This window comes from Cavia porcellus, unplaced genomic scaffold (genome assembly GCF_034190915.1).
Source record: "Cavia porcellus strain 051 isolate PalLab524CR breed Dunkin Hartley unplaced genomic scaffold, mCavPor4.1 scaffold_8, whole genome shotgun sequence".
In the NCBI taxonomy this organism is placed as follows: domain Eukaryota; kingdom Metazoa; phylum Chordata; class Mammalia; order Rodentia; family Caviidae; genus Cavia; species Cavia porcellus.
Genome location: NW_026947491.1, coordinates 91,906,233 through 91,923,459, shown reverse-complemented (window position 1 = coordinate 91,923,459; position 17,227 = coordinate 91,906,233). Strand labels below are relative to the sequence as shown.

The window sequence follows — 17,227 nt, the reverse complement described above, 5'->3', positions numbered from 1 at the left end:
TCTTCCAATCAAGGCAGAAGGACTAAGACAGGGCGAGGCCGGACACACATGGGCATCACCCTTTCACGTAGCGGTTTTAAAGCCAGCAAGCACTCTAAGTGCTCTACTCGCTGTAACTGAAGCATGAAAATGTAGATTCAGAAAAACCACTGACCAGTACAAAAGGTTAGATCTAAGTTTCTGCTTTCATTATCTAGCTTCTCTTCAGTTTCTGTGGGGCTGAGACCGAAACATGACCACATGGACACCAGGCCAGTGCTCTACCACTGAGGTACATCCCTGCCTCGGGAGCAATCTGAGTCACGCCGGACCCTAGCAAAGCTCATCCCTTTAATCTCCACGTGTGTCAAGGCTCCGGTAATACATTTAATTTCCATATACTTGCCATGTAGCAAACAGACTTTCTAATTTAACTTTTTATTAGTATGTGTTTACAGTACATTTAGTTTACGTTCATCTTTCGGAGTAGGTGCGTGGGCGTAACACATCTTGATTCCTTTCATTCCACTGTCCCTCCTACCCACAGTCCTCCCTCTCCTCTCCCCATTGCCTTGGTCACTGCTGTCTAGCTGATGTCCGTGTTTACTCATATTCACTGCAATATTTAGTACACGTATACATCACACCTTCAACTATGTCTCTTTCCTTTTTTTTTTTTTGTACCGGGGATTGAACTCATGACCTCAGGCTTGCCAGGCAGGTGCTTATGCTGCTGAGCTAAATCCCCAGCTGCCCCCCCTTAAACAACCCCTCTCATTGCACTGGTGTTCAAGTATCTTAGTCATACCTTGTATCCGTTTGGAACACTGGGTGTTCCATTTAAGGTTCCCTGTTATTAAAAAAAAAAATCTGTGCTAACAAAAACTGACTCAGCTGGGGATGTAGGTCAGCCGTACATCACCAGCCTGGTGAGGCCCTAAGTTCGATTTCCAGTACAAAAAAAAAAAAAAAAAAGAAAAGAAAAGAAAAGAAATGACTGAAAAAGTTAACAAGCACACCAACACGGTCTTTGCAAAACTCAAGTTTTAACTTCAAAACCAAAAAGCTCCCAACTTACCGACCCGGACTGCACGTTTTTCTCCTGTCTACAGTCAGGTGCTGGGAGCGAAAGGTGGAGCGGGGGGTCAGCAGGACAGGGCATCTGGGACGCAGGAGGGGGTGCCACAGGGGGAGGCGGCGGTGTGGGTCTGCAGGGGCCTCGAGGCAGGCCAGGTGCACGCAGAGGCGGAGGAGCAGGAGCAGGAGGGAGGACTCGGGAAAGCCATGGACAGTAGGGCCAGCGATAGTGGGGAGACGGCTGCACCCTGACCGTCTGCACAAAAGGCCTAAGGTGAGAAGCCGGGAGACACAGCCAGTGCTCATGGGCCGGCATGATGGCCACGCGTCCACCTCCAAGGCCAGGCACTGTGGGGAAAGGAGCGGGTGGTAAGAGCCATTCAGAGCAGAGGGTGGAGGGTGCCGGCCCGGCCCGCGTGGGGCCCGCCAGGGCCAGGAAGGAGGACTCGCTGGCTGGACAGGTCCACAAGGAAGTCCAACTCGGTGTTTTTGGCAAATAACCATTTTTTTTCCCTATTTATCGGTACCGGGGATTGAACTCACAACCACTTGCTTGCAAGGCAAGTGCTTATGCCGCTGAGCTATATCCCCAGCCCCGCAAATAACCATTTTTAAAGCTCAGCCTCATTTTTTCTCTAAACTCAGCGAGACAGAGAAGGAACACAATCAGTAGGCACCCCCAGAACGCCCTCCCCTCGGGCCACCAGCACAGCAAATCAAAGAAAAGCATGCCCACACTCCAGGGCGCTGCTCTACTGAAATCCCCCGGCCTCTCCTAGTTAAATGTGACAAGCAACACACAGGCTTCACACAGGAAGAGCTGAGGGACCCTGAACACTTAAGGCCTAGCTGGTAAGAGCAGTCATCAGAGACATTCAGATGGCCCCAGAGCCGAACACTGTGTGTTTACACTCTAACCTAAAATCAAAGCGGCTGCCGTTCCCATTCAGGCAATCGATACCCGACCTGCTACCCCACCTGACACGTAGAGAAGGTGAAAGGCACAAGACGGCCACAGGGACAGGGTAAGAGGCAGGCAGCCTCGGCCATCCGCTGCGGGAGTAGCGGGCCAGCCGGGTGCAGTCCCGGTCTCGGGACCCTCTCACAAGGAACTGTTTTGTTAATGTATTTTATGTGTTAATGTTCACATTAAAAATTAAACACGAAGAAAAAGTTAAAATGCCAATATATTTTAGAAGTATCAGTATAGCCAGTACATGGCAAATCTCTGCTAAAATTTTTATATTAGCGAGGTGCCGTTTTCTATCCACGCAATTCTACCTGACTTAACTGGCAACTGACCTGCTGTGACACTGCCCGTCAAGCCCGCTGCCCAGCCCCACGGCTGACTTGCAGAGAAGCAGGCTGAAAACAGGGTCCCCAAGCCACAGCGAGCGCCACCACTCTCGGATCAGACACATCCCGACCTGTGGTCACTGGACAGGCCTCTCACTCTGCCTCTCCTAGCAAGGCCCGCAGCAGTGCGAATACTCAAAGCCGCTGTGCGGAGGTGACCGCAGCAGGCGGTGGGCACTGCGGCCCCCGCTTCCGCCCTCTCGCCTCCAGCTTCCGCGCAGCAGCGCCTGCGTCCACCGCTCAGTCAGCTCTTTGGCGGGGCCTTGCACAGACAGTCCTCCAGATCAAGGTTCAGGGAGCCTCACGGGAAGGCATCGCCCAGGAACATGGAGCAGTGCTCGTGGCGGGCACCCACTGGAGGAGGGTGGGGTGGCAGCACAGGCCGCAGGCTTGGAGGTAAAGTCCACGGTTCCCTGGCCAGGGCTGACAAAGTGAGAGGTCAGACTCCCATGGAGGCCAAATGAGGAGAGTGGGAGGAGGGCTGGCCTGCTGGCGATGGGCGAGGCTGAGCAGTAGGTGCAGCACAACTGGCGCTTGGCCACCATGGGGCACACCTCTAGGGAAGGGACCAGTGCCAACTCTGAAGTCCTACGTAATCCTGGCTTTCTCTAGCAAAGCCATTTTGCCCAAAGCAAATAAAAAAGGTGGTTATGTGACGTCGCTGCTCCTGAAGGACAGCCTAAGAGAGAACTAGGGCGCAGAAAAGAAACGAACCGCGGCAGCTGCCCGTCTCTAAGTGACAGACACAACTTCTCCCACCTCTAAGGACCCGAATAGCCCAGATCATGCAACGCTCGTCCAGTCTAACCTCCAGACAGACGTTCTCTGCACACCCGCCGGCTCCCGCGAGCCTCCGCTCTGCGCACACACCTGGCTCCTGTCTCCTCTTCCTACCTCTTGCACTCCGCACCACCCTCACTACCCAAACGCAGATGCTGTTTGTTGAATCCGCTTACACAGACTGTTTAGACTGAGTGCCCACTCTTTACAGTGAAGAGCGCCATCCGACTTGTTAATGTTATGTATTAACAACTGCCTTACAAAGTTTTCCATAACTGTTTTGCTCTTTGATCCCCTAACCTGGTCAGGAGACTTTTATGGGCTTCTCCTGGTTCACTTTGATCCAGCGAGCAACGCAGAATCACCCATGGTGGGATGATGATACCAGGGGTGGAATCCAGAACCTCTTTATCACTGGGCTGCACCCCAACCCTGTCACTTTTGAGATATGATCTTCCTAAATTGCCCAGACTGACCTGGAACTTGGCTGGATTCTCCTGCCTCAGCCTGCCCAATCCAGTATCTTCTAGTTAATGAAATTCAGAACTAATTTTTATTAATAAGGCATTCAAAAAATTTCCCTTAAGCAGGTGGCGGTGTTTTTTAATAACAAATCACGACTGTACAGATTACCAAAAAAAACACACTACAATAAGGAAAACAATTTCAGATGTTCCCAGATACTTTTTGCAAGACACACAGTATGCGCTTCAAAAAAAAAAAAAAAACCAACAGACTGCCACACTATGAAAACCTTTAGCTTGAGTTCGTGATCATGGCCTGAGAGATCTCGAAGGTGGCCACGATGTCCGCCCAGTCCTGCAGACTCAAGGCTATCACCCCCTGCTTCCGGTTGTAGGTGCCAGGGTCAGCGGCATCGCCCATCTGGCTGGCGTCCACGGGTTCCAAAACGGGCAGCCCGTCCTGGTCCAGCTGCATCCTTGCGAAGCCGTCCCTAATGATGAAGGACACGTGGAATATATTCTCTATGGTACGAGCGAACGAGTGTGGGTCCACCACGAACTCAAAGTAGGACACGGGCGAGTGGGGGTAGCGGCGGAAGTAGGCCTGCAGCAGCCCCAGGATGCGCTCCACCTGGCGCTCCGTGGGCTCCTGCATGTTGCCTGGATCTATGCACGCCAGCTTGGTGGGCTCCCCGGGACCGGTGTGGGCTCCACGCGACCGGCGGGGCCGCTTGGCCGGGGGTTGGCACACCGCGGGGTCGGACCAGAAGCTGCCGAGCAGGAAGTGGAAGGTGTTGGCCCGCGCCAGCCAGGCGGCAGCCTCGTGGTGCATGGTGACCCAGAAGGCCGGGCCCACGCCGTCGCCGCCCTGGCTCCGCTCATGCGCCACCTCCAGCCAGCTCAGGCCGGCAAAGGCCAGCAGCAGCTCACAGAAGGTGGCCAGGTTGAATAGGTTCAGGTCGACGTTGAGTTGCTGTGCCTTCTCGCAGCCCAGGTCCGAGGCCATCACCAGGAACTGCGCGTCGAGGGCGGCCTCGTGCGGGCGGCTCACGATCTCGAACAGCGCGTCCGCCTCGCACAGCGCCTCGGACAGCGCCTCGCCCGCAGTGCTCACGATGGAGTCGCGCCTCTGCTGCACGCTGTCAATCAGCTGCCGGTACTGCTGGCGGATGCGGCGGCACTCGTCCTCGTTGGCCGGCTCCAGGAGGGCCAGGGCCAGGCCCAAGGCGCTGAGGTCGTCCGAGAAGGCCTCGGAGTCCCTGCTGTCTTTGTTCATCTCAGCTTCCTCCCCGCAGGAGGCTGGGTCATCAGCCTCATCCATGGCGGGCAGCTCAGTGCCGTTGGCTTCTTCCGGAGCGCATGCGCACTAGGGGGCAGCGCGAGCCTAGAGGGCCCGGGACATCGCCCCGCCCCGTCTGGACCAAGCCCCGCCCCCAGCGGCTCAGTGCCCGGGCACCAGCGAGCTTGGCCCGCACAGGGGTGACTGCACATGAACCCCATTATGTGGCCTTGAAGCCTTATAAAGTTTTCACTTATTAATTGGAAAGGCTTTATTCTGGGCTGCTTGATATTATTGCCTGTGATGAAATGATCAGCTATTTTGAAGAAAGTAAGTCATCATAATAGCTAGTGCTGATTTACTATCATCTTATTTTGAAGCCCCACCAAACTACGGCTCTTCTGTCTCCATTGGTTTTATCATGATGTATCTTGCTGGATTTTATTATATGTGATAGTATAAACAAAAATTGTTATAGGCAAAGAGATAATATAGAAATCATTGTTTGTTAGTTGGTTCTAAAAGCCCTACAATGCTTTCATCCACTTGAATGGCTTTACACTGACTTGATATGTTTGAAGCTATAGTATATGAAGTTATATTCAAATATTTCAAGGAAAAAGACACTATGGTAACTATTATTAAACAGGGTTATTTAGTGGTGAAGCACTAGGTTGCTGAAACTGTCATGCTTTGACCTGTACTATTATGATGTTATGTCCTCTTTTATCTCAATCTCTCCCTTATTCATTAAAAAAATTATTTAGTTATTTTTTATGATTTTTTTAATTAAGGGGGAAAATCAAAAAAATTAGCAGGATATATTATAGTAACTTTTTTGATTTCCTATTAACTTGCTTTGAAGGCCTGTAATACTCCCACTATCTTGTTTTGACTGATTAGACTCTGTTCCGTTCTGTAGGGTAGTATCAATTTGGAAGGTATAGGCAACTACTTTGAAGGCAATAAGATTCACTATGATGCCCATTCTGGTTTGACTATTACCTTCTTTGGAAGTCCTGTAGTGTTTACAAGGTTTAGGTTTTATTGGTCTTGTTCTCTACTGTTTTGTTCAACTTTATAATACCTAATGAGATAGACAATTCTTTTTAAGGAAGCAAGAGGCATTATGGTAACCATTGTCGATAACCTTGTAACTCTGTTTTTACATCATGTGCTATGTCTATCCTTGGTTTTGACTGACAGCTTTGTTTTGCCATATTTGACTTTATTCTCTTCCAAAAAAAAAAGTAATAAGAACTAAGGAGTAATAAAACCCAAAATGTGTAAATTTTGTTGTAAAAAAGGAAAAAAAAGTGCTCTAAAGAATACAACTGCAAGTGTGTTTAGGGGTGTTAAATAGATGCCCATATTAATGTTTTTGGCTGGATCATTGAACACAACTGTTTGCAGTCTCACTGTTTGAGTGTCCACTTTGTATGCTTTGATACTGTGACTTGAGCAACTGTCTCTAGGATGATAATTGTAATCTATTAACTGGTGATTTCTTTTTTTTTTTTTTGTAGTTCTGTATTAATTGTACCCTTACACTGCTTTCTTTTGTTTTGTTTTTTTCTCTTTTTTCTTTTAAATAAAAATTTTTTAAAAATTTTTAAAAAGGGACAGCTGGGATTTCTACTTTAAAGAAACACATCTACACAACCTGTGGCAGTCTCGAGAGTCCTGCGCCTTGAAACATTCCTCCCGTCAGCTCTCGCCTCATTACGAGGAGGTGTTTGGTTGGTATTGAGCATGGAGCCCTCGTCCTTTACACTGAACCCCCTCTGTCCCAAGGCCATTTCTCTTTTTGTTTTTTAGATTTTTTTTTTTTTTTTTTTTTTGGTACTTGGGATTGATCTCACGACTTGTGCTTGTCAGGCAGGTGCTTATGCCGCTGAGCTAAAATGCTCAGCCTCTCTTTTCGTTTTTAAAAGGAAGAGTAGTTTCATTTGACTCCCGCTGTTTTTTATTTTGAGAAAGATCTAAGGTGCCAAATAGACCAGGCCAGGCTCGAGCTAGTGGCTCTCCTGCCTCAGCCTCCCAAAGCGCTAGGATTACAGGTATGCACCACCCCGCCCCCCACCCGCCGCTTGTTTTGTTTTCAAAAGCCGGGTTCCGCCGCACCCAGTGTTCTTGCAAGGAGAGGTGGCCCTCTGCGCAGATATTGGGACAAAACCTCTGCAGGCCCTCAGCAGAGGCAAGCAACCATGGCTTGCAGCAGACCAGAGCAAAGCTTTCATGGCTGCAGCAGGTGTCCCTCCGGAAGAAAAGCACGCAGGACACACTGCACCCGTATGTGGTGTGGCAGGGAGTGGTGACAGCCTCTTCCCTGACTGGTGCATCTACACTGGGTCATTTTTCTTTGACGTTGACAGAAAATCTCTTGCAAATGCACATAAAGCAAAACCTCGCATTTGTTCCTCCAAAACCCTATGTCACAATATAACCACAGTTGGTTTTTAAAGTAGGTGTGCCGTGTGTGTTGTGGCCCACATCTGTCATCCCAGCACTCAGGAGGCTGAGGCAGAAGGACTTCTGTGAGTTCAAAGCCAGCCTGGGCTACAAGTTCAAAGACAGCCTAAACTACTACAGCTAGACCCTGTCTCTAAAGAAAATAAGTAAGAAACAAAACCCACTTTTCGTCAACCCGCAGCACATTACGGTCACCTGTGTGGGCACACCCTGTAGCATCTTGCTCATTACAGACTGGGAGAGTCTCAAAGGCAAAAACTTGGTTTTAAATCTTCAAACACAGCCCCCGAAACATACTTACTTATGACACTGATGCACTGCAGTATGCGATGACCCCATAAATCTACATTTATGACTTGGATCCAGTACTTACTGCAAGATGTTAGCAAAGATTAATTTCACAGAAGTCACAGATCCTGAAAGTAAAGTTAACTGCAACCCCTCTGAGATACCACACGCACAAAGCTGAGACCCGGGATCATGAAAAGGCCACGTTCTCCCCCAGTCCGGCCTGTTTCAAACTGACATTTAAACCTGTTTTAAGGGTCAGGAATATAGCTCAGGGGCACAGCACCTGCCTGGCAAGCACATAAATTTGATCCCTGCTACCAAAAGCAACAATAAAAAAAAAAAAAAAAAAAACAAAAAAAACCTGTTTTAAATCTGTGGTGAAAACAGAGGAAGAATTCCAAACTCTAAACCAAAGGTCTCATTTTCCAGTGGGCCACAATCTCAGGAGCTCAGGATATTCATTTTAAATACAATAATAATAAAAGCCATCAATAAAAGAGCTCCAGACCGCAGGGGCCGCCACGCCCTTGCCTCCTGACTCCAGGAGGAGGAGGGCCAATACATTTTGCTCCCTGTGAGCCTTTCATCTAACAATTTCAAACTGTTTTGGAAAACACACTGATTCTCCCAGCTCCCCCAGAAGGATCACTAAGAGCACCTGCAGGGCTTGTGGGGCATTAACAGCCCACTGACTCACACAGCACTGGACCACGCCCTACAGCCAGAGTTTGTGCTCCACTGGATCCCAGTCCTGGAAACTCGGGGACACAGACAGAGCTCACCCTCGGACTCCTGCCTCACGTCCTACCCCTGAAAAGCCACCTTTCCGCCATGAGACTACAGTACTGCTGCCAAGTAAAACATCTCGAGTTTAATGGGTCTCCCAAATCACTTAAAAGTGAGATTGCTAGATTTGTGAATCTTTAAATCATTAAAAGTGATTTTCTAACCTAAGGTCCACTTATTACTTAAATACAACTTTAGAAGACGCCAAGGCAGAACACGGTGTGACGTTACGCCATGAACAGGACTGCAAGCTGCCGTCCACTTCCTCAGCCCAGCCCCTACAGCAGCCCTGTCCCTTCTTGCCCAGGCCTGGCAGCCACTGCCCCTCCTGTGTTATTTTTCAGCACAGCTCTATCCCATCGGCGCACTCCAAGCATTCTTAGGCTCCCTCTCACAGCCCCTGCTGCTCTCTACCCAACAGGGTCACCCCAAGGCCCAGCCAGGGAAGGACTCGCCAGGCGCCCAGCTTCTGCACCGGGCTCACTGCAAGGCAAACCAGGAAGGAGGTCTGACAGCTGAGCTCCACCGGTGTCCTCACCCTCCCTGCAGGCCTGTCCCTTCTCCCCGCCACCCACCTGGGATCTGTGAGGTGCAGCAAGGGCACCAGCTCGTGCGTGGGTGCTTCCTAAATCACAAACCATCCCACAGGCCGAGTGTTTAATAAACACTCAATACTGAAAAGCAAAGCTTGGGAGCAAACCAGTAGTTTCACGCCTGGCTTTAGGAACAAACACATATACATATGGGCAGGTCAGCTTAGGGAGGAGGAACAGATAGGTCCCACCACGAAAATACAGTGAAAGGGTATCTGCTGCATAACAAACACTTATACCTATTATGCTTAAATTTAAATAGAGTAACAAAAATACTCCCTTTTGAAGGGCAAACTCTGCAGGCACCAGCCCCACACCGAGCCGGAGTCCGAGTTTACACCAGGACTGCTTCCCGTTGGTTTTTCTCATGGCTGGCTCCCTGATGTAAGCAGAACCCTAAAAACTGCAGCATCCACAGCTATTTGGTCATTCAGGGAAGAGGCCCTGTCATTGTTACTGTCACTTGCAGTGTTTGGGAAGGGCCTCAGGACCCCCTCCCCATCGCAGCCCCACCCTGTGCCAGGGAAGAGCTCCACCTGGGACTACAGCCAGGGCCGGGCCAGTGATGGCAGCAGAGCCCCTACCCCGAGTGACAGGCCATCATGTGGAGCCGCTCCACTCGCTGGAGCTCAGGGTAAGGACGGCCACCACCCTCACTCGAGGCGCATGCTTCAGGACACCTGTGCCAAGCCACAAACACACCTCCAGGGTGAGGTGGGGAGCACAGAGGCTTCCCGGGCAGGAGCTAGGACGGCCCTGGGGCCTCGGTCAGCAATGAACGGACTTCCAGGAGACTGGGCAGGCCCTGGGGTGGCTGTTCTAGGAGTGCACTTGGGGCCAGGTTCAAGTAACAGCGCGCTTTCCGAGCTCCACCTTCTTTCCTCGGTGTCTGTCGGTTTTCTCATCTCACTTGCCTTACAGTATTGGTGACACTTTTTAAAAAAGGTTCAGACACAACCATGACACAGGTATGCACACTGTTCCAGCCTGTGGGACCGGGCACCAACAGACAGGCTGCAGGCAGCCCATCCTGCCCCTTCCCGAGCCCACGCAACTCGGTGCCAGGTGACCAGAGGCGCTGGCCTGCATGGCTGTCACCCAGCTCCTGCGGAGAAGCTGCCCTGCACAGCTGGGCTTGCAGAGCTCAGGTCCCACCCCAAAGCGGCCCGCTCCACACCAGCTTGCACAGGCAGGGATGGAGAGCCGGAAAGCTGTGTTGTTCTCAGGGCGGCAGGCACCGTGCAGGGCAGTACAGTGCTGCCCGCTCACTCCAAAGGCGGGAACCTGCCAGGAGCAGCAGGCAGGCCACCCACACAGCCCTCACCCGGGAAGCACCACAAAGCCAGGGCCAGGAAGCGTGACCCAGATTGGCCCCTCTGACCGAGATCCCCACTTTCCCAACTGCACGGCCAGCTGATGCCATCCCCCGTCTTCAGGGTCACCTGTGCAGAGCAGGGGGCCACCGTGAAAGGGCAGTGCAGAGGCTGTCTGGGTCACCAGGGTTCCCTTCTGGATTCGTGACCGGCAGCCCCTGGCGGCTCTGCCTGAGCGCGTTCTCCCTCTGAGGTGAGCCAGGGGAGCCCTGTACCCGCCTCAGGCCTCTGCTATACTGCAGCTGCACCAAAAAAACGATACAAAGCGGGAACCAGAAGACACCCTGTGGCCTGTGGGCAGGGAGGCTGGTGCTGAGCTGCTAGGAGCCGCTGGCAGTGACTTCAGTCGGTGGCGGGAGATGACTCTGCTTCACTGCCTCCCACCAAGGCTGGACCAGTCTCCCACAGGCTGTGGCTGTCATGTCCTCTATCACTGCCGCCGTAGAAAATGACTTGAGTCCCATGCCACGCGCTTCAGTCCTGCCTCTGCCCACAGCAGCCAGCCAAGGCCTGGCACACCTGCCCGACCCTTCCTTAGTGCCACCTTCCACACCAGCTGTTTCAAAACTGGAATCCTGCAGATGCCCAGACACCTGTAAGGCAGGCGGTTCCCTAGAAGAACACTTGTAATCTTGCCTTAGAAACTAAAATATTACGCCAGGCATGGCGGCACATGCCTGTAATGCCAGCACGCAGGAGGCAGGATTGCTGTGACAACAGCAGGTGGTCAATGACGACACTGTGTGTGTGTGGGGGGGGGCATGCACCTGGTCTCAAAAAAACCAAAACTAAAAATCGGGGGGGGGGGCTGGGGTTGGCCCTCAGTGGCAGAGCACACTTGATGAGCATGCATGAGGCCCTGGGGTCAACAACCCAGCACAGAAAAAAAAAATCAAACGTCAGATCTTAGCAATAAAAGTCTGAGGCTTATAAAAAGTGATTCTTTTTGGTCCCACTGACATTCAAAACCAGCAACATCAACAGGATTATTAAATGTCTGTATAATTCATTAGGAAAGAGAAGTAATCTCATCAGGCACAAAGAAACATTAATAGGCCTCCGTCTCGTATTACTTGCAAATTAAACTTCTGAGTAACACAATTAAAGTTTTCTTATCTCCTATTAACTCACTAAGTCTTTCAAATCTAGTCCCATTTCCCACTCATTCTTCAAAAAGATAAATATGATTCTTCCAGAAGCAAAAAAAGAGACAGTAAATAAAAATGTGAATAAACATAAATAACTTTCCTAAGGGTGCACACATCTAAATCTATCTTTAAATCCACCCAGGCTGCAGGCCGCGCTCTAAGACAGCAATCTTCCCGTTCTCAGAGATTACACGGACAGTAGGGACAGAGAGAGAAGCTGTGACCCCCAGAACAGGTGCACCCGGGTGAGCTGGGGTAACCCGCTGCTCATTGCCCGCAGGGATGACCCAGGAGGGCTGCCAAGGCGGCGTCCAGAGAAAAGGGTTCCCCTTTCCACCACCTGAGAAAAGCAGCAGGTGGGAAGCGACCTCACCCAGCGGTTCCTGGGTGTTCTCCTGGGAGCCCGGGGTGTCTGAGCACCCCACCTTCGGGGGAGTCACAAAGGAAGCCTCAGCACTGCCTAAGCAGCTCACTGAGCTCGTCACATGGTGCTAACCCGTTCCAGTACTAACTGGGAGGGGAGGAGGAAGGGAAAACGAGGCCCGAAGGACACTGTGGAAAGGTAACCCTGAAAGATAAAGACGGGCTGGCACTTCCTTCCGCCCGGCCCCCGCCCTCGCCGTGGAACAGTTTCCACCTCCCAGGGCTCTGCTCAGCCCCATTACACGTGCGCCGCGCCCGGGGCTCCCCTACGGCTCCCGAGGGTGTTCAGGGCGTCCCCTGCTCGGCCCGCGTCGCTGTCCTACCTGCCGGGCTCGGCCGGAGCTGACCACGGGTCCGACCCCTTTACTAGGCCTCCCAGACTCCCTGACCAGCACCTCTGCGCACAAAAAGGCTGCGTGCGCCCCCCCATGGGCGGGGCTTCCGGCGTGGCCGCGCGCCCCCGGCAACAAGGACGCCGGCCGGCAAGCAAGCACGCAATCTTGAAACTGGGCCCGGAGGCTGGCAGGAAACCTCGGCATCTCTGCTCCCGCCACGGCAGAACCGGCCAGTCTCCGCCGAAGAGCCGCCCTGCTCGGCCAGTCCGCCAGGATCTCGGACGTGTTCCACAGAGGAGCTGCGCACAAAGCGCCCGGATCTGCTCCCGCCTCAGACTCTGCACCGCGGGAACGTGTGGCGGCCACTTAGAAGCCAGACAGCGTACCTCGGTGCTACATCCCCCACTATGCCGGCCCACGCGCACGGTGGAAACCAAGGCACATACGAGCTGAGGATCAAATCGGCGCGCGGGGACCCGCCCTGGCCTGCGCTCCTGGCCAGGGGTGCACGCCCCGCACAGAGAGATCTGTGCTCCTGGCTAGGCCCGTTTGGGGTGCACGCCCCGCACAGAGAGGTCCAGCCTGCTGACTGCCACCTGCCCCGCGGGCCACCCTGAACTTCACTCACCGAGAGCTGGCCGGTGTACCTGGCCCGCAGTGCCCTCCGTGCGCGTCCCCACGACCTCGCCTCTCTGCGCTTGCACTGGGCTCCGCGGACGCACAAGGTTCCCGCTCCCTCTCCGACTCAGGCCCTAGGCCGGGTCCCGGCCGGACGCCGACTGCTCGCGGGCCGGCGATCCCGCCTAAAGGCCGCTGCAGGCTCCGCCCCACACGGCGGCGGGGGCGGGCTCTGGCACACGCAGTCAGGGTGACAAAGCAAAACTTGCGGTGCGCGCGCCGCCCAGCCCCCGCCCTCCCCGTGGAACAATTTCGGGAACCCAGATACCCTGGGCCACCTGCCGCGGTCACCGAGGTCACCTGCGCACGCTGCGACCTTCCAGTGTCCGTGGCGCCTGTGGGACCTGGGGGGTTAGTCCTAGAAACCCCGCTGTGCCCTAGCGAGCTATGTGGGGACCCGGACGGACTGCCCTACGGTCCGGGCAATTCCCTAGAGGAACTTACTGAGTTCTTAAAGAAATGCCCAGCACATCCTGACTAATCCTCCCACGAAGTGACACACACCACACACCTCACCTCTCCAGCGACCCGGTTCCGTTCCACTCCTATGTCCAACTCCAGGTGCCGCCGCCCGGACGGGCACCCAGCCAGAAGGCTGCACGGCCAGGAGCCAAATGTACAGCGTCTGACCTGGTGGCTACTACCCAGCTCCTTGAGTGCCCTAATCCAGGGGCCCCAAAAGAGTGGTCAGCCTGGTGTCAGCGCCCAGGAAACTGCAATTAGGGTGTCAAGAAGCCAGCAGTGGTGGCCCACACATGTTGTTCCAGCACTCTAGGAGGCTGAGGCAGGACGATCACAATCCCAGCCCAGCCTGGACGACTCAGCAGGGCAGGAAGTTTATTCCTGGGTCATCTGAGCGCAGCTGCTACTCACCCTCCCTCACTTACTCTGTAGCTAGCAGCCCAGTCCCAGGGCCGCAGCGCCTTATTCTGAAGCATAATGCGAATCCAGCTGGCTTTTAAAGCACAGCTTAGAAATGGGATGTGGTGGGCTACGCCTGTCATCCCGTAGGCAGCTCAATTAGATAAAAGTTAATATACAGCCGGGCCTTGTGGTGCACACCTGTAATCCCCGCACTCAGGAGGCTGAGGCAGCCTGAGCTACAAGCCCAGCCTCGCTTACAAAGTAAGTAAGCTCAAGGCCAGCCTGAGCTGCACAGTAAGACCCTGTCTGGAAACACACACACACACACACAAATTAATATTCAGTCAGAGAGGGGCAGGCTCTCGTAGATATCAGACTTGTGGCTTGTAGGTGGTCCATTAAGGCGAGGCCTGGAGGTTAAAGGCACACGGCCCAGCATGGTGGCGCATGCCTATAATTCCAGTACCTGGGAGGCTGAGGCAGGAGGATGGAGGCCAACTTTAACTTCGTAGTGAGACCCTGTCTCTAAGTAAAATGAAATCACAACGGAAAGGCTTACGTACTTCCCTAAGGGATGGATGGGAAGTTGATGTTATCCTGTAATTGGTACCACCCAGATATGCATCAAGCCCAGATTACCTGGACCCATCCCTTCCCAAAATGTCCTTTTCATAGTCCTGGATAAGCCAAGGTTACAGGTGTCATCTGTACGCCCTGGCTATGCGCCCTTTCTCCTATTTCTGTTGGCTAAGTGACTGGACTTGTAATCGTACCATCTGTTACAGCTGGACCCATCTCTTGGTTTTGCCCTATAAACATTCTCGGAGACATCGCCCCCTCAGGACTCCTCCTGTCCCTCAGGAGCTATTCCCAGTCCCCAAGGTTGCTGACCTCCTCTGTCCTCTGGAACTCACTCTTCAGGGCATGAGAATTTGGCAGTCTGATGTCTAGCATGGGGAGGAATAGTTCTCCTATAGCAATCCAGGAGGCTGAGGCAGGAAGACGGACGGTACACTTGAGCCAGCCTGGCCACTTAGCAACTCAGTGAGACCCCGTCTCAAAATAAAGAATGAAAAACAGAGCTAAGGTGGGGCTCAGTGCAGAGACCTCGGGTTCAATCCCCAGTACAACGGCAAATACAGCCTTACGGGTATTCTGGTCACTTGACTTGAAACTGTGCACTAACAGCAGTGACACTGATTTTGAGAGCTCTGATGAAAGCAAGATCAGGAATGTTAACCACATTGTCCCTGGGCTAAGGAAGAGCTTCCCCTCCCAATCCTGGTGCTAATCCCACGCCTTCCATCTCTTGGCTGGCCCACTTCATCCTCCCTGCTCTAAAGTGATCTTCCCTCCCTGAGGGCCAGTCCTTCCAAACTCATGTGAAGTGTGACACCCTCTGGGAGGGTGTGACACCCTCTGGGAGTCCTCTGGGAGGACTTCAGATCCCCTCCTGGTGTCACTCTCCCTCCCTGGTCTACATCTCCAAGTCCTTAATAATAACTACCGTCTAAACCCATGCATCCTTGGAAAGGCTTGGTCTGTCTGGTCTTCCCCAAACCTGGCATGCAGAGAGTACTCTGACAGTTCTGGGAAGGCCCTCCGTGCCCCTGGCCTGCCCTGTGAGCCAGAAGGTCGCTGCAGGTGTTTGGTCCAGGGTCCTGCTGCAGTAACTACTGCCCACGCCGACAAAGCTCCCACATACACCATTAAGCTGGAACCAACCTCTCTGGGCCCTGCGGGTCAGTCCTCCCTTGTTAATCCCAGCTCCCCAGATAGCCTGCACCCCACATGGTTGGAGAAAACACAGAAATTAAGTGGTTTTAACTTAAGACCACAAACCTCCACCAAGATAGGAGATCAGGGCGTGGTACACTGGCTGGAGAGGTGGGCATGGTGTGTGAATTACACAACCCCACAGGCATAAGCACACGGGGTCCCCGGAAGCGGACCACCCGAAGAACTCCAGCAGAGGCTTTCAGTAGGGGCCCAGCGCTGCCCCTCTGGACCCGGATGGAGAGGCACGCACGGCAGGAGCACGCAGCACCACCCGCTCGCTCGCCCTGGCGGCTTTGCTCCTGGAGGCCCCCCCTGCCTCCTCCAGGGTGCCTCTGATTGCACTTTCCTCTTTCACACGGCCCAAGCTCAATCTGCATCTCTCCCGCTCCACTTTTACCTTTTCAAATAAATTTTACCGCAGGTTTTTGCTGTTTAGTTAGATTCTTTGTTTAAGACAAGAAGAACCTGGAATCTAACTCCAGAGGGAGAGAACACCCCAGAACCCAGGGAAGTAACTGGGAGCCACTCCGGGAGGGAGCCGGGATGACACCGTGTCCGTGGCCCCGCCAAGCAGTCCCTCATCCCTGGGGGGATGTTTGCTGTTCCCCAAAGGGCTCTCTCCTCTGCACTCCTCTTTCCTGAGCTTCGAATGCCTCGCTGGATCCCTTCTCCCTGGGCCATAGCCTACTTCCTGTGGAAGAAAAGAGACCGAGAGGCTTTCCTACACCTCCCGCTTGGGCCCCCAACTGCCCAGCTCCCTGCCTGCACCCCAGCTAATGAAAGCCCACTGCTCCACCGGTGCCTCGTCACTCTTTGCTGTCTCAGCCTTCAAGAACGCCCTCTCGGCTGGGCGTGGGGTGCACACTGTCATCCCAGCACTCGGGAGGCTGAGGCAGGAGGATCACCATGAATTCAAGGCCAGCCTGGGCTACACAGGGAAGCCGGGAAGAACCCTTGAAACCCTGCATTGCTATGGCTATGTGGGGTTTCTGCTGCTGCTGTTGGCTTTTTTTTTCCTTTAAAATAAAAAGGTTTTTGTCTCGAAAGGAATTATTACAGCACCCTTCTGGTTGTGGTGAGCTCCAAAGTGGAAAGGAGGAAGCGTGGGGAGAGGAGATGGCTGCAGAGCAGGGCCCTGGAACAGGCATGTCCATCACCCTGCAGCTCAGCCGGCGACCTCACCCACCCTCTGGAAGGCCCCTGTGGCCCGCCCACCGCCAGCGGCCACAGCCTCTGCAGGCCTCTAATTAGTGCATGCCCTGGCTCTCTGCTAGCTCAAACACACCTTCCCCCAAACCCCGGCACAACGGCCCCACCTGTCCTCTGTGCTGCCAGCACAGATGGTGGGACTGGTGCCAGTCGTGACCAGTGCCAGCTGTCCATTCCAGAGAGGCAGCTCCTGTGAGGCTGAGGGACTTCTATCACCACTGGACGGCAGTGCTGGAAAGCTGGCTGCTGCGAGCGGGGCAGCCCATGGCGGGAAGCAGCTCAGGGGCATTTCTTTAAACGTGAGCAGCCCCATGGTGATGGGGAGCATGATTAGTGCTAAT

At 53.4% G+C, this 17,227-nt stretch overlaps 2 protein-coding genes across 5 annotated transcripts in view; both read right to left on the bottom strand.

The window, feature by feature from the left end:
• The window catches only part of Txnrd1 (thioredoxin reductase 1), a 76,422-nt gene that overhangs the window by 22,397 nt on the left and 36,798 nt on the right, over window positions 1-17,227 (bottom strand). The window contains exon 1 of one of the 4 annotated variants that reach the window (XM_004999826.4): window positions 12,985-13,173. The exons of 2 other annotated variants lie outside the window; for them this stretch is intronic. The gene's annotated coding sequence lies outside the window, so the exon portion shown is untranslated. Of the gene's footprint in view, window positions 1-12,344; window positions 12,481-12,984; window positions 13,174-17,227 lie in introns of those variants that run through there. One more of the 4 variants, XM_004999828.4, reaches the window with a different exon arrangement.
• On the bottom strand, window positions 1,418-12,333 carry Eid3 (EP300 interacting inhibitor of differentiation 3). The gene has a single exon (XM_063255478.1). The coding sequence runs from the start codon at window positions 4,975-4,977 to the stop codon at window positions 3,949-3,951; it is 1,029 nt and encodes a 342-aa protein (XP_063111548.1). The 5' UTR covers window positions 4,978-12,333; the 3' UTR covers window positions 1,418-3,948.